The following is a 24,715-nucleotide window of genomic DNA, read 5'->3' on the forward strand; positions in this document are numbered from 1 at the left end:
TACTTTCTCGTCTTCTTCCTTGATTAACATTGTCATATGTAATGTTGAACCTCTTCAACTGGAGATCCTCTAATTAAAATCAAAGCAACAAAAAGACTCAACGTTTTCTGACTTCGTTTTTTATGTTTAAAAATCACGAATTTATTTCAGTTCCATACGTTAACAATAGTAAGGCATCCACTAGAATACACGTGAAAATATCATCCATAAATAGTATATATCACAAGCAAGTACCGATATAAAAAACCAGAATGTAAGAATAGAAAACAAATTGAATACGAAAAGTTTTGTTCCTACGAACTACATAATAAATATGAAAATAACCATAACAATCATAATGCTAACAATAATAATAATTATTATAGAAAAAACGCGTTCCATACGAGATTTCTATGTTCAAATACCAACGTCAAATATTACTCATGCAATTTATCAGATTTCGCGAACTTATGTGTCCTGTAAATCAAAGTATAATTCCCTGCTAAAGTCCGTTCCGTATTATGGAATCAAAATTATTACAGAAAAATAACGCGAACAAAAAAGAAGAGTTAAAGATAAAGTTTAGTTCTGGTCATGCGATTGCATTGTGAGAGAAACGATGTGGAATCGATCAGAAAAAAAGTTTATCATTTAGAATATAAGTATTGGTGTGAACTCCAACGTCCTGGAGTCACAACATGATAAGAAATTTGGCCCTGTTTTGATAGAGTTATGAGCACTTTACACAGAAAGATGTATATGGCACTGCACAACTGCATAAAGTATACAAATTGGGCATCATTTATTAAGCTGTTACTCGTCATATATAGAATATGAAGGGATTTAAAAAGCCATGCTTTTAAGGGAACATTTTTCTCTGATGTTCTTCCGCACTTGCTTAACTACAATGATAACGTTAACACATTGTTTTTCACCTCTTCCCAGAACTCAACCTTCTCTTTAAAGATACTTCAAATAAATGGTCATTAATACAAGCACATTCACAAAATATACATAAATAAGTACAGAAAGTACGAAATATTATCAAAAACAAGCTGTAAAAAGGTTCAAGGTTCAGTATTTCATCAATATTGGAACAAACCCCAAATATAATTATAATACATATTGAATGAAACAAGAGGAAAGGTGAGAATAAGAAAATATAGGGCTCGTGTATATGCATCAGGAGGAACAGACGAAAAGGGTGTGAAAGTAGGGGGTGAGTGAGAAATAAGATGTGAGAGGAAGAGAGAGAGAGAGAGAGAGAGAGAGAAAGAGGGGGTGGTGGACGCTGAGGGAGAAGTAAAATGGAGGGATAGAGAGAAGGGTGTGGGTGAAGGGGAAACCTAAGATAGACAAAGAGGGGGAGTGAATGAGCGAGTGTGAGAGGGGGAGAGGGGGAGAGGGGGTGGGTCTTCGTCAGTCTTCTTTTTTTTCTTCTATTCCTCATTCTTTCTTTGTTATTACATGCTGAAAATAGGCGGTGTCGGAAATTACCGGAGCTGACTTGAAATCCCCGTAGAGGGCCTGCTCGCAATTCTCACCAAAAACTTCAGCAAGCATGGTAGCTACTTGCCCAGCGCGGATAGCTTGAAGAGGCACAGTTGCCCTAATAAAAAGAAAAGAAAAACAATATATAAACACACACACATGGAGTGGATTTCCTTATTGACATTCAATAGGGACTTTAAATTTGCACGTCGACGTAGTGGACTGGTACGTGTGACGTCACACATAGCAGTTCACTTTGTCGACGTGCAAGTTTAAAGTCCCTAATGGATGAATGAAACACACTACGACAGTCACATCGCCACGTACCCCTCTCTACTTCTTCTTATGCATGTAATTTCCAAAGGGCTATGTGGCCTATAGGGAACCCTACTGTATGATTTAGCTGCATATCCATAAACCAATGTATTTATCGGCAAGAAACACGCTACTCACCTCACTATTTCCTTTCGCATTCAATACAAACTCTACCACAATATGTAGAATCCAAGACATATCAGCTATATATACACGTTTAGAAAATTGTCGAGTTAAGTTTTAAATTTTCCTTTCAATGCGAAGGATTCTTAATTATGGTAGTGTAAAATGAAACACGACAATTTTTGTTTGCAAAAAAAGACAAGTTTGTTTAGATTTTTAAAGCCTGTCTGTACTAGTTTGGCCAGGATGGATTAAACCTCCCTTCATGGTCACTGACAGGTGTTTACCTCATCTTATCAACTCTCACTTAACATTTTTTTAAAGGATCTGGTCACCGCTTAGGCATTGTTTGTTATATATAGAGGGCGCAAGTAGCTACATGTAGTGCAGTCCTGCTTTAAACCATTGTAATTACTTACTTTTCAATATTACACTTGTTGTTTCCTGATGTAGTATCAGCGCCATTTTGTTTACCCTTGTCAGGAGCACTACCATCAACTATCATGTCGAAAGTGATGTTGACGAAATCTTGTTTTCCAGGAGATTTAACTATCTCAGAGGATATTTTGTTGATAGTATCTTCCTGGATTGACGTTATAAAGAGAGAGAGAGAGAGAGAGAGAGAAAGAGAGAAAGGGAGTGAGAGAGAGAGATAGAACAAATTAGGGTAACCATAGTGTGTCTATTTCGTCATGAATGTGAGAAGGAAAGAAGAGAAAACAGTTCCAACCGCATTCCATACAGTATTTAAAAAGTAGCTAAAAATGCTGCTTGGTCAGGTGGTGTAATTTGACCAATTAGATTATTTAACTCTAGAACCCCTTCCCATTCGTTCAGGCAACAATGGCCGTACGATAAGATTATTGCGTGTCATATTTATACGCGCAGGGCCCTCATAGGCCAAGAGCATTTGGTCAAAATAGGCTTAAACCTGGACATTTTCGGTAACAAGCTGATTTTTTCAGGATAGCTCCAGGAATATGTCTAGAATAACATACTAAAAGTCCTCGCATATCCTCCTTGAGCGTTTTCCGTAATCCAAGATGGCGTCCAAAATGGCCGTCATTTCCTGAATTTCTTATACATGTAGCTTTGCAACTAGATCACCCAAATACAAAATTTAAATGTCTAAATATAGCATAAGGAACTCATTAAAATACATGTTGATACATTTTGAAACACACAAGTAGCTATAAAGCAGTTTAGCCCTTTTCGAAATCCGAAATCGCGCCCAAAATTGCCGCCATGTCCTGTATTTCTTATAACCGTGCAACTAGATAACCAAAATACCAAATCTAAATGTCTAAATATATGTTTTCAGCATAATGAACTCAACCAAATACTTACTAATACATTTGTTAACACACAAGTAGCAGTAAAAGTACTTGAGCCCTTTCCAAAATCCAAAATGGCACCCCAAATGGCCACCATTTCCAATGTTATCTCATTGTATTAAAATAGATATGTATTGTCAACATGTATTGCCAGCCTGGTAGCGTCTTTCGTGAGCGGCTCGCATTCTGCCTGTTGGAATACGATTGTTCCTGGCGGGTGGGAGGAGTCATTCGTGTCCGCGCACTTCGCGGGGACCTGCGCATTCAACGTGGATACACTGCGAAACTGGTCTATTACCTCTCAGATAGACAGTTACATGTGTCGTGTTTAAACTCGTCCCCCTTCCTTTCCTTTTCTTTCCCCTCCCTCTATTTATACCCTCTTCTCTCCTTACGTCCACCTTTCGTTCCTATCTTTCTCTCTCTCTCTCCCTCTATCTCTCTATCTCTCCCCTCCCTCTCTGTCTCTTTCCCCCTCTCCCCTCTCTCTCTTATTACTATTTTTGCTCCTCAGTCTCCTTACGACTTTTTCCTCACTTCTCAATCTTTGAATGTCGACTTCTTTCCCTATTTTTCCCTATTACTATGTAATTTATACTTATGCTTTTTGTTAATGTCATGATCTCGTGTGAATTTATGTACATTATGTGACATATCAATTATTTTGTAACTACTTTGTATTATGTTTATGTGCTGCCAGTGGAGGCCAATTTTCTATGTTTTTGAATATGGACCAATAAATTATCTATCTATCTATCTATTATGAATACAATAAAATGTCTATACTATAAAAGCACCATTGTAATACATATCAGTACAAATAAACCTTTCATTAAATAATTAAATACTTCTTATACATAAAGTATACACACCCACCCACACACACACATATGCACACATATGGCTGCTTCCATCAGACTGACAGTGTGCAACCGTGAAGAGTACTCAACGTTAGATGGAACTGAAAATGGAGACACATTAGTACCAATTTATGTCGCAAAGGCAAAAGTCACAAGGTTTCGAACAGGAAATGCACCTCAATAGCACATGCAATGTCATCTCTGCTAGTAGACCAGGTCATTTCTGTCGCCAATATTGTTGGAATAGCTGCGTATAAAGACCGGAAGTGTGGCTCACGTGAACAGATAGACATCTTGAGCTGAGCAACATGAGCTTTGTCCTCCATGGAGTGGTTTCATGAAAGTGGCCATGCAGAGTGACCAGTACGAGAATTGATCTCTGCCCTTCATAAATTTAGACCCCTCCAATCCGAGTGCCATCCACAAGGCACTATACTTTGCACAGTCACAATGTGAAAAACATAATTGAAGAATATGTGCAGTAACATCAAGGCAGCAGAGATTGTAGCTTCTTCTCAAGACCTAGGAAAAGTAATCGTCCGTTTTGGTGGATTTCACCTCCTCATGTCATATCTCGGCAGCATATAGTCCACGTCATGGGCGGAAGTATGCTTGCAGAGTTATGGGAGACCGTGTACGCCAAAGGGTCTGTCATACATATGCAATCTGGTCATGCATTTCCCCTTCTCGTCGTGCTCACATTCTTACTTCAGCTGCACCCATTAGTGTGTTGATGGGTAAACATGGCGTCTTAGACAGCATAGATAAGGACCACTTAGCAAATCTGTATAGTGCACTCCTCAACCAGGACAAGAAGGTGACTGCTGTACCTGAGAAGAGTGTGTCAAACAGTTAATGTCAGATCATTTCACAACTCATTGACCGGGCAGCAGGACACAGTAGGACAGGGAAACTTTGGTTGCAGTATATCCGACATTTATGTGTCTCTTCTGCAATTTTTCATTCCAGCTGAAAGGACAGGGGACTGTAAGCTCCGTCTCAGCTGTGTGAGGGAAATGATACAACATTTCCATGCTGCAGGACATCTTCCCTAGTTCAAATCTGCCAGGTTGTTTTTAGAACAGATGGAAGGTCTAGAGCAAACCATGCCAGGAAATGAATATACACAATTCGCAGAAAAGGGATACTTCACCATCCGCCGTGTGGATTCGTTCTGGGGTAGAAACTTCTCTAATCAGACCATTGAAAAGTTCCTGATGCAGCAGCTGAAAACATCTAGAGAAATGACTCGTGGACGTGGAATCACATACGGTACATTTGTTAAGTGGGTTCATGCACTTCCTCACTGTGTTCCTACCTGTGATGAACTGGAACAGTTCACCGGAGCTAGTACACAGATCAGCATAAAGGCATATAGCAAAGTACCAGGTCAAGTGACAATAAAGAAAGATGTATCTTTGTTGGATGGCTGCAGGCACATCACCATTTGCTGGATACGAAACTAATTGCCTGGTCTCCTTGTCAACTGGCATCGTCGCTGGCTCATCTGTTAATTGTAATTAACCTGTAAAAATCGGCCTAGTAGCGGCACCCGAAACGAATGCATGGTAGGAAGTTTACAGATATCAAGCCACGTACATCGTAAGAACAAGGTGAAGACCATTGGTGCCAATTAGAGTAAGAGAGTGAAAAGCAGGGGACAGAGCACATAAGTCAACCCAACGCTAATGTTCAACAGAATCACATGTGTCCTGAATAACGACACTGAGATGGAATCGTTCTTTGCTTATTAACTTATTCCCACGCACTTTCCCTTTCAAAGGTGGGGTGATGCGGAAGCCAACAAAGACTTATCTGGGTCTCCTGCTCCTGCCAGAAATGGTCTCTTTGTTTAAGATGGTGGTCGCCTACTGCACCCTTAAGCATTATGGAGCTCATTTGACGGTGGTGTTCGATGGATCTGGAAGTGCAACTTCGACAAAGGTAGCTGAGTAGAGACGAATAACCCAAATATGTACCTCTTTATTTGATGATAATATATTATATGCCAACAAGCACAACCCAAAACAGCTTTCATTGCCAACAGCAACAATAAGATGAGACTTATACAAACTCTACGTGACAAAATACGTATTAAGCAGGCAGAAGCGGATGCCACTATCCTGATTGTCTCTACAGCACAACATAACTCCATTAGCACAAGCAGTTGCAGAGTCATAACAGGTGCCCGTTGCTGTCGTTGGTAAGGACACAGACTTACTGGTCATGCTAGTTGCTCCGGCAACCACTTCCCCAGATAGGCACATGCTATGCCGCAGTAATCATGTCACGGTCTTCAACATTCATGAAATTCAGCATGCCATAGGGGACACTAGAAATTGCCTGATGTTTATTTATGCTGTGACAGGGTGTGATACGGTCTCTGCAATCTACAGTCAGGGCAGTAGTAAAACTTTCAATATGGTCCACAAGAAACTTGACTATGACTTGTTTGATACATTCGCAGTGGAAGCACCCATGACGAGGTAAACAAGAGCCGGGAAAGCCTTAGGGCCAGCAGTTTTGAATATCTTGATGACTACCGTCATACTGTATAACATATTAAACGGGCAATTGGTCGCAGTTCTCTGAGTTCATCCTTTCAGTTCGAAAGTCTACCTCCAACAAGTGCTGCAGCAAAGCAACATCCATACCGCACCTATCTTACAGTCATTATGTATAACAAGCTTTAGCGACCTTGGTACTAATGTGTCTACATTTTCAGTTCCATCTAATGTTAAGTCCTCTTCACGGTTGCACACTGTCAATCTGATATCGTTGAGGATGATGGAAGCAGCCATATGTGTATGTGGGTGTGTGTGTGTACTTTATGCATAAGAAGTATTATTTTATTTAAAAGATTATTGTTCTGATATGTATTTCAATGGTGATTTTCTAGTCTAGACATTTGATTATATTCATAGCGTATCTACTTTAGTACAATGAGATAAAATTGGAAATAATGGCCATTTTGGATGCCATTTTGGATGCCATTTTGGGTGCCATTTTGGATTTAGGGAAGGGCTCAAGTGGTTTTACTGCTACTTGTGTGTTTCAAAATGTGTTAATAAGTATTTGGTTGAGTTCCTTATGCTGTAAAGCATATATTTAGACATTTAAATTTGGTATTTTGGTTATCTAGTTGCAAAGTTATAAGAAATACAGGAAATGGCGGCAATTTTGGGAGCCATTTTGGATTTCGAAAAGGGCTAAAGTGGTTTATAGCTACTTGTGTGTTTCAAAATTTGTTAATAAGTATTTGGTTGAGTTCCTTATGCTAAAAAACATATATTTAGACATTAAAATTTGGTATTTTGGTTATCTAGTTGCAAAGTTATAAGAAATTCAGGACATGGCGGCCATTTTGGACGCCATCTTGGATTGCGGAAAACGCTCAAGGAGGATTTATGAGGACTTTTAGTATATTAATCTAGACATATTCCTGGACCTATCCGGTGGGACTCGAATCGTAAATCATATGATCCACAGTTCCGTAACGCCTGGTCCATCATCATTTTTATTATTATTATTAATATTATCATGTAAAGTACCAGGAGTGTCAAGTTTGGCAGATATAAGCATTATACAAGAACCGAATATTATTATTAGTATTATTAATATTATTATCATCATTATTATTATTATTATTATCATGTGTTTATAACCAGGGCCTTTCAAACAAAAGTCAACAGGACTTTACCTTAAAGTATACGTGCTTGTTGATAGGGCTACCGTGGTCCAAGATCACGTCCATGTTCCGATGGTCAACCATGAAAACTCCTCCTGGTTTGAGCATGGATTTGAAGTTCTCGAAACACCGACGATAGAGGTCAAAATTTGGTGATGGATCAAGTAAACAAATCAGTGAGTTTCCTATGCAGAGTACTGCATCGAATTGTCCGTATCCTTTGAGGTCTTCGGGAAGGGTTAGCCAGTTGGCATTCTTGATTTCTAGCAAAAAAATGATTTAATCAAATGAACGTTTTTAAATTAAAATGTTATGTATACATAAATACATTTATGTATACATTAATATGTATTAGCTGTTTGTACGTTGACACTTAATATCAACATATTGGAGGCGAACATATTGATACTCTAACTCTTGCACTGGGGAAAATCTTGCACTGACTGGAAGAATCGAGGGGATGAGGGGTAGGGGTAGTGGATGAATTAGTGGGATTTCTGAAAGTGGAATTGATATCAGGGAGAATGAATTACTTCATAGAATATGGGACAGAGAGTAGTGGCATTCCATGGTCCCCAACGTCTCAGGCCATGGCATGTAAAGAAGAAGAAGAATATATATAAAGAGAGAGAGATATATATCTATATACAGTGGAACCTCATTATAAAGAGCTCTGCTTAATGAGATACCTGTTGAAACAAGGTGATTTTGCTGTTCAATGCTCTTTATATTCTTTTTGTTTGTCCTATGATACAAACAGATTCCTGATATAACAAGGTAATTATAATTGTCTCAGGGACCTTTTTATAACGAAGTTCCACCGTATATATATTCATATGTAAATGAAGAAGAAATAATAAAACAACCGTAGCTTTATATACAAAGGTTTAAAGCCGAAAATTCGTATATTTTGTGTCTCCTGCTCTTTTTTCCATTGTTTCTTCTTCACTTGTCTATTTCGTCAACCGCCGTAGGACTAGTTTTTGTTTTAATCTTTTTCTTTATCATTAATATACGTATACATATATATTTAACAAAATATTAAATTTGGATAATCCTCTGTCCTTTGTAAGATACACATACTGCTTTCAACAACTGAAATAATATAAATCCTTGATAATTCACTTCTTCGCTATGACCGGTTTCAACTGTTCTCAAGATAGTGAATTCACAATTACAAATCACAACCAAGTGCAATAAGATATACACAAAATGCGTAGAAGCGAATTGTGCTAAAATCATGTCATATCTATATCAATCTCCATTTGTACTTCATTACACATAAGTGTTTTTGATAATATCAGCAAAACTTTTCATATCATTAATACATTATGCATGCATATTTATACAAATATTAACCACATCAATCTCTATGTTTAATTAAGACTTGCTAAGCTCTGGCCGAAATAAATTCATGAAATATTTTTTCTATCATCTCATATTCAATTTTATCTTCTGTTCTCACTTTTAAGGAAACTCTAAACACAAAATCTAATAAAGTTTCCTCGAAAGCAGTCGGGAAAAATGGTGAAAGATGGAACGAAGTTCAACAAACAAGAAGAAATGTATAAGCTTACAACAGTTGAAAATGCTACTTTAATGGGCCGAATCGGTATTTTTCGTTTTTCAGTAATTTTTTTATTTCGATTACTTAAAATGTCAAAACAAGTAATTCGTGAAAATTGTACATTAATATAACATAATGAAGAAAAAAAATCCATGTACAATTCATTCACTTCGATCTAAAAACATATGGAAAAAAAAGGAATGGAATCAGTTATAATGTAACATCCATTATAACTCCCTCCATGACTTCCCAACCCCAGATAAAACCCACTTCCATCCGTTACTCACTCATTCTCACAAGTACAACGCACACTCACATACGTGTACACACCACAGAAACCTTTATTAATTTTTTTTTTTTTGGGGGGGGGGATCTCGTTTTATCCCTCCAAATGTATTACAAGCGAGAACAATATACAAATGAATAAAATAAATACACGTTTTCAATATTAATTGCTTACACATAAACATAATTAAAAAAAACCTCATGTAGAGTTTGTATAACTGAGCAACAAAGTAAACTTAAAGGTAATACAAAGTTTGGGGAAATTTTGAAAAATCTTTACAATTTTGATATATTTGGATGCCCCTGTGAATGTATTATAAGCACTAAAAATATTTTAATAAATTTCAAATAGCGCCTATGGCCGTACAATGGTAGCTGCGATCATGAAAATCTCATAATATGTAGTTGTGATATATAATTTCCAAACGGGAATAGCTAAACGGTCAATTTTAGTCAAGAAACATTGCGTCATAGCTAAATTAATATTTTGACCTTGAGAAGGAGCTATACAACATAAAGAGTTTATTATTTAAAATTTCATAACTTTAGACTCGATTTCAACCGCGACAACGATCAATGAATATTGTAGGAACGCATATGCTTCCGATATGTTAATTTGAACCAAATTCATGACCCCATACCAAAACTTTGTAATACCTTTAAAGTACACAAACATAATTATAAGTCAATTGTACATGTTATTCACTTATGTAGCAAGAAATCTGGAGGTTGTTTTACTGGTATAAAGTCCTGCTCCTTCCTGCCCCCTCACACCAACACTCATCCCAACACACACATACACACTCACCACAACCCTCACATAATGTGATTGATTATACACACGAACGCTCCCAAATACTAGCAAGCACCCGCACATTCTTTAAACATGTACATTTCCACACATAATATATGCCTATTATGAAGTGATTAAAAACGTTGAATGTAGAACTCACCCCAGTTTTGAACAGCTTCATTTGGACTTTGATGAGATATTTTGGCCTTTCTAGCTTGCTTGAGCATAGCCTCGGCACTATCCGAACTGCTAACTTCATAACCATGCTTTAGAAGAAAGAGAGAGTCCCCTCTGTTATTGAAACAAATAAATAAAAAAATAAAAAAAACTTAATAATGACAATAATAACTAATATTACAAATGGTAATGATGAGCATTAGTCGGTTTTTGCACTCTCTTCAACAGTGTCTCCTGTTCATCCAAGTGTGAACAAAATAGCATATCCCACACACAAATGATACCAAATGGTTTGGGATAAAACACTCTTTCACGAGATGTATAATAATTTACTGTTCGTATACGCGTATCTATACACTTAGGGTATCTTTATGCTCAACTTTTTTTCTGGCCAGAATCAGGCATCTGTTACGCGTTTAGTTCAAAACACAATTGCGTCCTTTCTCACTTTTGTAGAATCACCAAAAAACGGCGATCACGATCGCCGATCGTAAACTCACAAAAAATGTGCGTTTACGATCGACGATTCTGCAAAATCGGCGATTCTGGGGAAGCATAAACACACAATCATTTGTAAACGCGTTTAAATGGGGTCAACGCACTGACCTTTAGTGGGTCTACGTAGCATACGCAGTGCATGTTTGCGAATGCACCTGCGAGGCCACCCAGCGAGAATTTCCTGGAGGAGCCAGATAAGTGAGCATAAACAGTACACCGTGGAACTGCGATTACGATGAGCTTTTACGATGAGCGTTTCACACCGTTCATTCTGCCTTCAAAATTGAGCTTAAACGCACCCTTATACGAGCCTGATTTGTCCGTAAGCTGGGGATACATAATTATTGCCAAGCGGGTAGTCGTTTGGGCTCACCACAGATCGTTCTCGACATATTATTATGCTCGAAGTAATGATTTGCATTCATTGTTGTTTGTTTTGTTTTCATTATAATTCCTTTGCTGACCAGTTTGACTGAAAAAGAGTTAAGTATGGTCATCAGCTCTCAATAAAGACCATGGTCAATCACACATACAAATGAAATTTGTTGACTTCTTGATTTGACTCAGAGTGGGAATAATACATTTTAGTGAACTTGTCGAAAGTAATAAAAAAAAAAAAAAAGGTTATTCCCAACCTGAGCGGAGAAGTGTGAACCGAGCCGTAGACCACACGAACCGAGGTCAATTGAGGGGGTCGCGGAAGTATTGGCGTCAGCAATAAAACCAGAAAGGTTCGTGCCATAGCACCGCGTGTCAGATTTGTGAACAATCTTTTTACCACCTTCCTTCCCACCCCTGGCCGCCATTATAAATGGATACAACTGATGAACTATACATGTACAGTCGCAGCTGTGATACAGCTTCTTATGTGTTAGCTTATCTTACTTGATTCGCTCCATTTCTTTATTCATTATCACTTGTATGATACGATTTTCGTCCACATATAATTTCCGCCTTTTCAGAGGCGTTCAAGAGCTACTTCGAGCATTTTTCCCAACTACATGTTTTGATCGATTTAATTCGAAGCCCGATGGGGCGAATTTTGTACATTTATCTTTACAGTGTTAAGTGGCATATTTTGATTCACAATCTACTCTCGCAAGGGCTACGCCTGGTCGCGTTCAAAATCATAACACGGGCCTTGCGTGAATTTTCCCGATCTTATTTTTTTTCCAGAACTTGAACTTTTTATACGGTCAGATAATACATGTGGTGTACCCAGGCGTATACGCAGGAGGGGGGGGGGGGGGGTTAACCCCCCCTTTAGTTTGTTGTATGTGTGTATTTTAGTGCAACCCCCCCCCCCATTTATGGAGAAAAAACATTATGCCAATGGCTGACTTAAAAAAGTGACCTTACCCCCCCCCCCCCCCCCTATGGAGCAAAATGTCAAATTTCGAGACCCCCCCCCCAAAAAAAGTGTCCTCTTACCCACCCCCCCCCCCCCGCGCGCTTATTCAGCGGCTGGCTGAGTCGTTGCGAAATTTTTGGCCCAATTTCAAAATGTTAACCCCCCCCCCCCGCCCCCCCCCCCCCCCCCCCCCCTTGAAAAAAATCCTGCGTACGCCACTGGGTGTACCTTATAACCTTTGTTTTCTATAAATCGGCTTTCTGACCAAAATAGTCTGTTTTCGAGAGATTGGTTTTCACCCGCATTTGAGTGTAGTGAAAATTTCATCAGAATTCCTGCCTCCATGTTCTTCCAAAATATTTTCGGAATGTACATCATGTGAATTACTTCATCTGCATTTAATTCGTCCATTTTGCGGCATTATTGCGAATTTGGACGCCTATACTCGCTTACACAAGAAATATATTTGTCGTGGTGATGTAACACTAAGAGCAAGCGGTCTGTTAGGAAGGGGAGACAAAAATTTGATGTTATTAGAGGATTGTTTTATTGCCGTATCTATACAATTATACAGCCTGACTTGTCTGTAAGCTGGGGATACATCAGTATTGCCCAGCGGGAAGTCGTTTAGGCTCACCACGTTTTGTGTTGGGGTGTGAAGGGGGGGGGGGGGGGGTGAGCGGGATCCTGTCCGTTGAAGCTGAGATTTCCTGGCTTATGATGTGTGTAACGCTATTGGTTTCCGGCGGGAAGTCATCTTCGCTGATTGTTCCATAGATTAACATCCTTTTTTCAAAAATTGATAACTTTCTTATTAGTTATCCGATTTTGCTCAAACTTGTTTGATTGGTTTGTCTGATTGTCTGCTTATATTGAAAGTAAGTTATTCTTGGAGTGGACCTGTACTTTAAGGTTTCCTTGAAATATATCATTCACAAAATATTTATTTTCCTTAAAAAGGGTAAAAATTGTCTCTTTGTTGGACGACCCCTTTGATAAAAGATACTATGTCCCTTTTGCAGCCTACATCAAATTCTGTAGAACTTTACAGGAATTATAAATATATCCTATCTGTGAAATTTAAACGTAAGCAGTGTCCTAATATTCAAATGATGCAAGGATCAAACTATATAGTCGTTATTTTCCCACTTAAAGACATTTTCAAGCCCCCCTTTTTTAAATGAAGTTCTGAATTAGTAGCCTATTGTCTTTCAAATGCCGTTGGAATTTAACATTTTCATTTTTGGCCTGCAATTGGGACATAGTACATTGCAGGCCAAAAAACTGAATAGGTTAAATTCCAACGGCATTTGAAAGACAATACTGATTTAGAACTTCCCTAAACAAAGGGGGGCTTGAAAATGTCTTTAAGCGGGAAAATAACGACTATTAGTTGTCGAATCGACTTAAGAGCTATAGAGCCAGAAAGTAATAGTCTGATTTTTCAGACCATTGTACCGAATGGTCGTACGTTTTATGCTGCGCAAAGATTCAATCAGTTCAATTTTGGTTTAAGAGTGGGTTATTGATGTAGACAAATGCTCATGTACCCTTTACAGCTCATTTTGTGTATGTTATTACCAAAGGTGAAAAAAGCAAGTCAGTCACTCGATAGTGTCTGACAGTGAAGTCTAGCAAGTAAACGGATTTCCTTGCATAATTTGAAAATAAGGACACTGCTCAAGTTTAAATTTCACAAATAGGACATACATAACCGATTCAAAATTCCTGTAAAGTTGTACAGAACATGATGTCGGCTGCAAAAGGGACATAGTATCTTTAAGGGGTGTTCGCTAGTCGCAAAAAAAATCAACAAAAAACACATCTGAAATATTAAGTATTAGTCAAGGTGTGCTTAATTTGTGTGGTAGTGGCAGGCAACTCAAAAACTAAGCATTGTATTTGACTTTCGCCCTCCGCTTATGATCTGAAAACAAGATCACAGATCACTGCGGCGCGATTCGGTTTACGAAATTATCATAATTAATAATTAGTTTGAGTTGAGTTTATTTTAAATATACACGGTAAAAGTCCGAAACAGTTCGCAGACTGGTTTCAATCAGGGCCGTGTTGATAAAAAGCAACATAATCATGACATATAAACAAAAGTAATATAACACTGACAAATTAACAACCATAACGAAACAACATATAGGAAATAAGCTAAACACACTTAAGTTAATTAAGACTATATTGACCTTAATTGAAATAAGTTATGATCATCAACATCTGTTGGTATACATATATAGTATAAACAAAACGAAGTGTAAAAAGATATTAAATCAGTTAATAACATATGTATGTATTTATGTTAAATATGAAATAAGTAAAACTTTTAAAACAAAAACAAAAGTAAACACATATTTCATGTAAAAAAATATGCATTGCTCAAATTATACTTTTGAAATTAGGACAAATGCATATTCGATAATGTGTAGAAGTAAAATGAAGTATGGAATAATACTAAGTACTTAAGAACATATGAATATAGATCAGTAAAGATACCACGTACGCACTAGTACTGGACATGAATATTCCCACGTTGGCATAGCGGGGGAGAACACGGTAGGAGAGGTTGTAAGAGCACAAAAGAGCCCTTTAGATTCAACTATCATTCTCATTACCAATACATTTGAAAGACACAATAGATGAACGATTCTCTGAATAGGTCTCTGGTGTCTGGCTATTCATTCGCTCCAGTGATCTCTAAGTAGCAGGCAGCCATAAACATGTACATGAACATGTACTTGGCGAAAAATGCGGGTTCGTACCGAAACCAAGCACGTACTCAATTGCATTACTTGGAATAAAAAACTGGTGTCATAAATGAATTCCTCGTCATAGAAAACCCTTGAAAAGTCGTATTATCCATGTTTTCAGGCTTCCTCGATTGAGATTAGCAACATTATTACATATTGCACATATATGCTAATTAGATGATTATGCTAATTAGGCTAATTATACTATATATGCAAGGAACATTTTCTCATGAATTAATGATTAGTCTTTCAAAAGTGGTTTACAATGTTGCATTGCACCATTTTTTAGGCTTTATATATAAACAATGACATTGAAGTCCATACATTGTACATAATTATGCTAATTATGCTATTTAAGACAATTGCATTACTTGGAATAAAAAAATGGTATCAAAAATGAATTCCTCGTCATAGAAAACCCTTGAAAAGTCGTATTATTCATGTTTTCAGGCTTCCTGGATTGAGATTAGCAACATAATTACATATTGCACATATGCTAATTACATGATTATGCTAATATGGCTATTAAAAAAAGTTGCCCAAGGTTGCCAAGCTGGCAACCAAGCTGAATTTACTTCAATACCCATCTAGAGCACAAATCAACAAAAAATCTTGTACTTTTCCAGGTCTGAAAAACTTCTACAGGATTATAGCGGGGGAGATCACGGTAGGAGAGGTTGGAAGAGGACAAAAGAGCCCTTTAGATTCAACTACACTTTTCATTACCAATACAATTGAAAGACACAATAGATGAACGATTCTCTGAATAGGTCTCTGCATGGTGTCTGGCTATTCATTCGCTCCATTGATCTCGAAGCAGCAGGCAGCCATTAACATGTACATGTACTTGGCGGACTAAGTGCGGGTTCGTACCTAGTCTAGTTCTGGACCCTATATTGATATTTGTTATTCGCCGACTATAAGCGTTAAGCCGAGTAATGGCGCGATCTTTAGTGATTGCTTGACCCCCATTTACCGCGCTAGAATAGGGTCCAGTCCAATTCCTCAAAGTTCCTCTTTTAACATTATTTCCTCTAAAGATACAATAAGGTCTGAATATATAAACTACTGTGTTATATACATGCATAGTGTATAAGTCCATGGTGCACACGCTGTATGTAGGCTACACCTAGCTACACGTACTACTTCAACACGTATTGCATATCCAACTTCCAAGTTTTCAAACTATACAAGTGCCGTTAAATGTATCTTGCTTGGTGATTACGATTGCATTTAATTGTGTCTTTATTACATTGACATGTACCTACACTGTATTGTACATATATTTCAAACGGCAAATTCATAATTTATGTCCAATTTTAAAACTATTTCGGGTTGATGTATACTAGTGCATCTGTTTCATCTTGAGCATCATCCAAATTATGAAAGATGTACACAATCATTCGTGAAGCCTTCCCAGAAGGAAAAAAAACAGTTGCAACTGGTCCAGTTAAACCAGTTACAGCCAACTGGTAACCCTGGAAATTGAAATTTGCCAGTTGAACCAGACCAGTTGAAATCCAACTGGACCAGTTAGAATTCAACTGGTCAGATTCTAACTGATCCAGTTCGAATTCAACTGGTCAAATTCTAACTGGTCCAGTTGGAATTCAACTGGCCCATTTCAATTTCCAGGGTTACCAGTTGGGTTTAACTGGTCTTACTGGACCATTCAGACCAGTTAGAATTCAACTGGCCCATTTCAATTTCCAGGGTTACCAGTTGGATTTAACTGGCCTAACTGGACCATTCAACTGCCAATTGAAAACTTAATTAGTAATTAAAGGCATAAGTAGCACTTGTACTAATTAATTTTGCCAATTGGCAACAACCCAGTATAACTAGATCGTCTGCAATTTCCAATGTAAAGGGATTGGTAATAAGTAGACTTGTTAACTAACTATTTTGAATTTACTTGTATTTTATCGAATCTATTTTAGTTCATAGTTAATGTTTTCCCTAATTCATGTTTAATTAAATGTTATTTACACGAAGTAATGAAATGTCCTAATAATTGGCAATTTGTATTTGTAGTAATTTTGAAATGAATTGTACATAACTAAATCATCAGTAATTAAGGAATATGCTGTAAATTCAGATAAATTGTATTGAAACATAGATGTGCACGCACCCCATATCCATTATGCAAATTAGCTGGTGTCAACTGGAAATATGCACACGGACCAGTTAGAATTTGACCAGTTGAATTCTAACTGGTCCAGTTGGAATTCAACTGGTCAAATTCTAACTGGTCCGGTTGGAATTCAACTGGTCAGATTTTTAACTGGTCCAGTTGAAATTCAACTGGCCAAATTCTAACTGGTCCAGTTGGAATTCAACTGGTCAAATTCTAACTGGTCCAGTTGGAATTCAACTGGTCAAATTCTAACTGGTCCAGTTGGAATTCAACTGGTCAAATTCTAACTTGTCCAATTGGAATTAACAGACCAGTTATCAACTGGTGCAACAGACCCGTTATTAACTGGTGCAGCTGGAAATATGCCCACGGACCAGTTATCAACTGGTGCAACTGGAAATATGCAAACAGACCAGTTATCAACTGGTGTAACTGGTCATTATAAGGACTGGTTCCAGTTAAATGAAATGCAGTTGCACCAAATATCCGCTTGATGTGCATCATGGACCACTTAGAATCAACTGGAACCAGTTGGAAATTTCAACTGGTGGTAACTGGTTTTTCCTTCTGGGTTATTATTTGTTTTCGTTTTCCAGAGTTATGACACTCAACATTTCCAATAGTCTTGTGGATTTGTCTTTTTTGGTTATCTGAGATTATCAGTGTTCTATTGTGAAGGATGACTTATTTTACCAGTAATGGATGACTCCGTTGTCTCCGTAACACTGTGTATGTCATCGTACATTCTAGTTTAGTTTATAATTGTATTATTCAGACTTACACTTTGGAGATGTACTTTCTTATTAGAAAATGCCAATTTCAGGTTCAATCCAAACACATTATCAGATGTGTGAAATGTAAGTCATCATATATACGCAACTTTCATGATGTTTTTATTTTAATATGGAAGCAAAAAAAGAAGAAAACATAGAAGTTTGGTTCAATGAAATTGCTCATGCAGAGGGAGTGTGGGTGGGGGTACTCCTCTGTACAAGAAGGTGTGATAATAAATCTAGTTGCATACTTGCCAACATAACACACGTGCTATGATTGAACTAAAATACTTTTAGGGTTATTAATTCATAGAGGAATAAACACAATGATAACATGCCACTGCATGGCTTCCTATGATGACAAGTATTAAAATGTTATCAAATGATCATAAAGTTGCACACACCGGTATTATAAGTACTATTCGAAGGGGAAAATAAATGTAGGTTAATGATGTGCAACAGTCATGTAAGGTTAATACCTTGACTTTTAAACAGCACTTCTCCCTTTTTAATTGGCTTTTTCCCCCTTCTCCTTGTCTTCTCCCTCTAGTGTTTCTTATTCCAACTCCCTGTATTCCCCCGTCTCTTCTTGTCTCCTTCCCATTTTCTTCCTCTTTCTCCCACTTCCCCTTCACCTCCTTCCTTCTTTCCTAACTATATCGAGTAGGCCTATGCAGTTCACAGTAAAAAAAATCCTGGATTAAGAGATTGATAATTGGCTCAATAGATAGCAATATCCTCTGTCTTTTGCAATCTGCAAGTTTAAAATTATATATGATAAACAATTATTTTCGAGAACTGGCAGGTATTACCTTTTTTGAGAGAAATGTTTATGGCTTAGTAGGCCTACGCTCTTGTCCATGCATTATGCTAACATTTCTTGCCAACCCTTATGGAATAATGATTACATTAAAAATTAAAATAGACAATAGCTCAACATATAGTAAAACAAAAATGTGTAGAAAGGGAGTTCGTTTTGTTAATGATATTTTAGAGACAAAATATGTGATTTGTTTTTCTTCTCTCTGGAACATTTCAAAGAGAAGTATAATATTCAAATAAATTTTCTTTTTTATCGTGGATTATGCGATGGAATTAGGCCTAACAAATGAAGATGTTGTATTGCCCTTTAGGTGCCAAAACATGAGTCGGTCGGTCGGAAATATTTTGTTCCCCTTTTTTATATACATATTTTTCTAAAAAAACGGTAAAAAAAACATAATTAAAATTAAAAAGCCGACAGTAGGTTTCAAGATTTTGGGGTCGGTCGCCAAGGGTTTAACAATTGTACTATTTTTAACAAGGTGCCAAACCTCTTTTCCCACTACAATGGCAATTGTAAAACGTATTAAAGGATATGTTCACATATCATACGCAATTGTATTAAAGAGAAGAAAATGAGTAATATGTAGGCCTACAAGTTTTCTTAAATTGAAATGCATTTTCGACCTGAATGATAAGAGTTTGGAAACATCATTGTTCCATTGGATTTGATTGTACCATTGATGTGGGCTTACGATGGTTTCAGTTTAAGGTTTTTCAACGCATTTACGAACGATCTATGTTTAAAGTGACTCGGTAACATTGTTGAAGGCTGATGAAAAATTGCTTAATTTTTGTTTAAAATGTTACCTATTATATTCCTTATACTGTACTAACCGTCTGTCATGAAACAATCCTGAAAAATTCTCAAACAACGGAGATGTCTATGGTTTTCTTTGAAGGCGTCACTGTGCAACACCCTCTAACAGTGATTAACAGTAAATTCTCCCAACCATTTTTTGAATTTTCCCAACCGTTTTTCCATGGAAAAAGCAAAAAAAAAAGGGCTATTAAAAATCTGGCATCACCTCAAATGTCTGGAATGGTATGTAAAGCCAATTTATTGCTTTGTGACGATTAAAATTCATCTGTAATTAAATTGTAACAATATAGTTAGGAAAATTAAGGAATCGATCAAATCAGTTTTTCCCTATTAATCATTAATAGGCCTATAATGGTCCGTTTTCACTCAAATGTTCAGATTATCTTTACTTGTACATGAAGCATTGAAGTCACTACTTTAGCACCAATTTCTCTCATCTTAACAATCTTACCAAGTCCCTTTAAAATGAATTTAGTCCCAATAAAAGAATTTAGGCTTACATTTTGAAGTGAACATATTAAAACAGTTATACATCTGCTATGTGATTGTACACATTTGAGATAGGTTGGAGCACTGGAGTGCTACGATAGACCGCGTTATCTCACTGCGGTGAGATAGCGCGGGGGGTAAGCGGACACTTTTTTTTGGTGACGAAATTTTAAAAATTGACACTTTCCTTCGTTGGGGGGGGGGCGGTAGGGCCACCTTTTTAGATCAGCCATTGGCATATTTTTTTTTTTTTTTTTTTTTTTAATAAAATGTTTTATTTAATTTTTGGGAGGCCGGGGGGCCACGTGCACCCTGTGCTCCCCCCCCCTGGATCCGCCTCTGGTTATTACCAAAGAAGAAAAAGGCAAGTCAGTCAATCAATAGCGCTGACAATGAAATCTAGCAAGTAAACGGGTTTCCTTGCATAATTTGAATATTGAGACACTGATAACGTTTATATTTCACAGATAGGACATTTAGAATTCCTGCAAAGTTCTACAGTATTTGATGTTGCCTGCAAAAGGGACATAGTATCTTTAAGTGCTTCGTTACAATGTATTTAATATAGGTTACCTGTTACAAATAATTGTATATCATTATAGTCAGAATGCGAATTGCATACATTGTTGCTAGGTAGGAAAACATCATGGCTTGTCCTACTTTACAACGTGTATTATATGCAATTCACATTTTTACTAATGAAATACAATTAGTAGAAACAGGTGAATGACATAATTTTCGACGAGGCACTTAAAAGAGACTTGTGCATGAAATTGGATTACATTACGAAAATGGTCTATTATCCTTCCCAAAATTAATGCATTTCACATAATTTCAAATAACTGCAAGGGGGAATATTTTTTTGTATTGTAAACACTTTTGAATTCCTTGTTCAAGACAGCGTTTGATTCCAGAGACCCTTTTGTCTATTGATCGGAAATGGTGTTCATGATATTGTTCTCTTGTGTATAAGATATGAACAAATAGCAAATCTAACTACCATGCAATTTATTTCCACATTCTATTTGGACTGGTTATGTGTATTTCAGTGTTTGGGGGGGGGGGGGCAGCGCAGGAAGCCGGTTCTTTTTTTTCTTCTCTAGATAGTGTAACAAAACTAGTAATCATACAATTTTAATAGATAGCGCACCCTTACCCCAGCAGATCTAACAAACTTAACCATGAACATTATAGTATTGCAGATTTTAATTATATATGAACTGCCTGCCAACCCAACAAACACATCTTTCCATTCTAAATCTTTAATTTAATTTAACTCAACAAGTTGTACTAAAGCCTGCCATATCCTTTGAACGCTCCCGCAGGATAAAATTAGTTGTTATACGTTTCTGTTTCCTGTTTACAAAACGAACATAAATTATCGCCAACAAAACCAAATCTATGAAGATGTGTATTAGTATATGGCTACATGCAATAAACTGAATTTAAATTATCGTTGTTTTCTAATGAGTAGAGTCATTAACAAATAGTTGTTTGAATTATTTCTCTATAAAATCATACTTATTTTGCAAATTATACGTTTGCTGTAGTACTTGTACTATAAAATAATCATGAATTGTTCCTGAACCCACATCTAAAACTTTTTTTTTAAACCTGAAATATGAAAATAAGTATTACAACTTAAAACATCAACTTTGAGGAATATTATTGAACCTGAATCTTCTTTCTATAACCTGGGTATCGCATCATGAATATCAATAATCATAAGCAAAGTATTACCTTTCAGTTTCATACTGAGGTTTACAAAATATTGAACAGACTTAACATGAGCTTTCTAAATCAACGTCTACGTCTACATCTATGCTGGTACTCGTCAAAAGCTTTTTAAGAAACTAAACGAGGATATCGTGGTGTGGTGTCTCTCATAGTGGTCACATATGATTAGTGCATAGTGCGTATATTATTAGTTGTGCGAGTAAAAACAGTACCTCCTATGATTTAGGCACTGATGGCTCCCTTTGAACTTCTCCACAGAGGGCAGTTCATGAAGTTGGTAGGAAGTCCCAGAGTGTTCTTGGGAAGAAACTTTGCCTGTAGCTGTCAGAGTTGGAGCTGGGTCTCATGAATCTGTGTCGGTTGAACGGAGTCTTGGTTGGATGTAGTCTGGAATTGGTGATTCGATCACTTGAACAATCCCAAATAATTTGATTCATATAACCGTCCAAATATCTTAAACTATTTGTCTCTTGCCATGCTTGCAACATTTCCATATAGTATTTCTTCCACCCACAAACTTAAATCCAGAAAGCTCCAACACCGGCGCTGATTGAATTGTTTGTCTCCATATAAAAGACGTTTTATCCACATTAATTATGCGCTCTAATTTAACGGACATTTCATAATTCATCATTCTTAATCACCCAAAGTCATAATCTTGATACATTATTGCCCGTTTAATTCGATCATTCCCCCTCCAAATAAATTGTAATGAAATTACACACACACGCGCACACACACGCACACACGGGGAGTGGTCTAAGGTAACGTCACTTACCCAGTACCGCAAGCAGCGTCGAGCACACGGCGGCATTTACGAGATTGAAGCTGGTCAAGCAACCATTGTTTGAAACCATCTGACCTATCAGCTAACACCCCAAATCGTCGAACAACATTATCGTCATCACATGCGTTAGAACTGTCCGATTGAGACATGGTTCAATGTCGTTAAATAAGCGACTGACTCAACACCCAAAGGTTGTACATGTTTCACGATATAGTCACAGAGCGCCGATTAAAGAAACGCACACACATTGCAGTGTATCGACTCATGCATTTGCATTGTAATGTTCCATTACGTCGCATTCAGACCACAACGCCCGCAATGAAAATTTACACAGCACCCGGAAATGGGATAAACCCTCACATTTGGTGTCTCGCGATTAGCATGATTTCGCGAGACTTTTCATTTCATTTCATTTCTTTATTGTGTCCATATAGAATAATTGTTTATATTTACATGAACAATCTTGTTTCAACATATGAACATAGGTACAACATATCATTGACATTCATAGGGCCCTGTTTAGGTATACATTAGATATAATATACATGATCATGACGAACACCTCCCTTGTCTTTTATTCTTATATGCTCTAATCTGAAGTAGGTATTTTGTTTAAAAAATCATTCCTTGATATGGTATAACAGTAGAGGTACAACAGTAAAGTAAGTACACTGAAACAAAATATATATTCGTGTAACATGTCAATAAGGTGTTTTGTATAGTGTTCACATTCTCTTCTCTTTACTGGATTTTATTAACAACTGTTATGGAAAGTGGAATGAATGGATAAATGCGGCGACTAGTTCTTGCTTTAAAAGATCTCAATCTTCGTCCGCTTTTCAGGTGTATGTACTGTTCATTAAGGGGTGAGTAAGATCCCCCCTCCCCTGGAAAAAAACGTGTAAAAACACGTAGTTTTACCTTTTAGGGGGATAGGCTCCCCCCCCCCCCCTCTTGGCGCTCAAGGGGGCTGTTCAAATTTCCAAATTTACGAGAGCAAAACAACAAAAGTGTGCTCACCACCACCCCCCCCCCCCCCCCCCCCCCCCCACTGAGCGACTTCTCGACCGGCGCGATTTTCAAACTTTTAGGGAACAAAAAAAAACAAAAAAAATGGCCCCCTCTTCTAAGAAATCCTGGATCCGCGCCTGGTTAGATCAGACATAATGGATAGGGCCTGACGCCAGTGGTATACTTCTCAGTTGTGTACATGCATATAAAGACATACTATCATAAAGCTTGCTTCATCTTGCAAGGTTTGAATACAAATGGAAGAAAGTGGCTTTGATAAACCCTCATTAGCTTTCTAAACAATCTACCTTCGCATACGACAATAGATGTATTGACAATACATGTCAACAAATATTTGTTTCTACTGCAGATAAATGTATTTTTGTTGACTGCCAGTAGTAGCCTTTGTGACCGAAAAGAGCTTGATTTGTCAGGTTTGCAGAATGGAGTGCACATTATAGTCCATACCAGGAGGGTGTTTCACAAAGACTAAGATTGACTTTAAGTTGGACTTAACTATGGCAGGCCATTCACGCCACTGGTTGCTCTCACTATTGGTCTCTCAATTCTTATCTTTAGATTTTATTTTCCCCTTCAATAATGAATTATCAAAAAATGTAAATTCTGTAAATATGTCACCATGATTTGTATGTCCCTTGAGAGACCAATGCCAGTAAATGGTGAGAGAAAATTGTGGGAGTAATGGCCTGCCATAGTTAAGTCCAACTTCAAGTTGATCTTAGCCTTTGTGAAACACCCCCAGATATCTTCTTTCTATACACAAACGACGATTGTGTTAGTATTGGTAGGATTAAAACAAAATATTTGTACTGATATATCTGTTTACGCTTACTGCCCTTAATGGACCAATAATCAGGTCAAGTCCTGGGCCTTTCTTAGTGTATTCTCCTTTTAT

At 37.3% G+C, this 24,715-nt stretch overlaps 1 protein-coding gene across 1 annotated transcript; it reads right to left on the reverse strand.

Annotated features, from left to right (window-relative positions):
* Positions 1-116: 116 nt before the first annotated feature.
* Positions 117-23,049, reverse strand: LOC580044 (glycine N-methyltransferase). Its single transcript, XM_011670164.2, has 5 exons — positions 22,780-23,049; positions 10,596-10,726; positions 7,803-8,053; positions 2,328-2,491; positions 117-1,588 (listed from the first exon to the last, which is right to left on the reverse strand). Exons 1-5 carry the CDS (start codon positions 22,935-22,937, stop codon positions 1,426-1,428), a joined length of 867 nt encoding a protein of 288 aa, XP_011668466.1. The 5' UTR covers positions 22,938-23,049; the 3' UTR covers positions 117-1,425.
* Positions 23,050-24,715: the final 1,666 nt, after the last annotated feature.

Source organism: Strongylocentrotus purpuratus, unplaced genomic scaffold (genome assembly GCF_000002235.5).
Source record: "Strongylocentrotus purpuratus isolate Spur 01 unplaced genomic scaffold, Spur_5.0 spur5_scaffold_20, whole genome shotgun sequence".
NCBI lineage: Eukaryota > Metazoa > Echinodermata > Echinoidea > Camarodonta > Strongylocentrotidae > Strongylocentrotus > Strongylocentrotus purpuratus.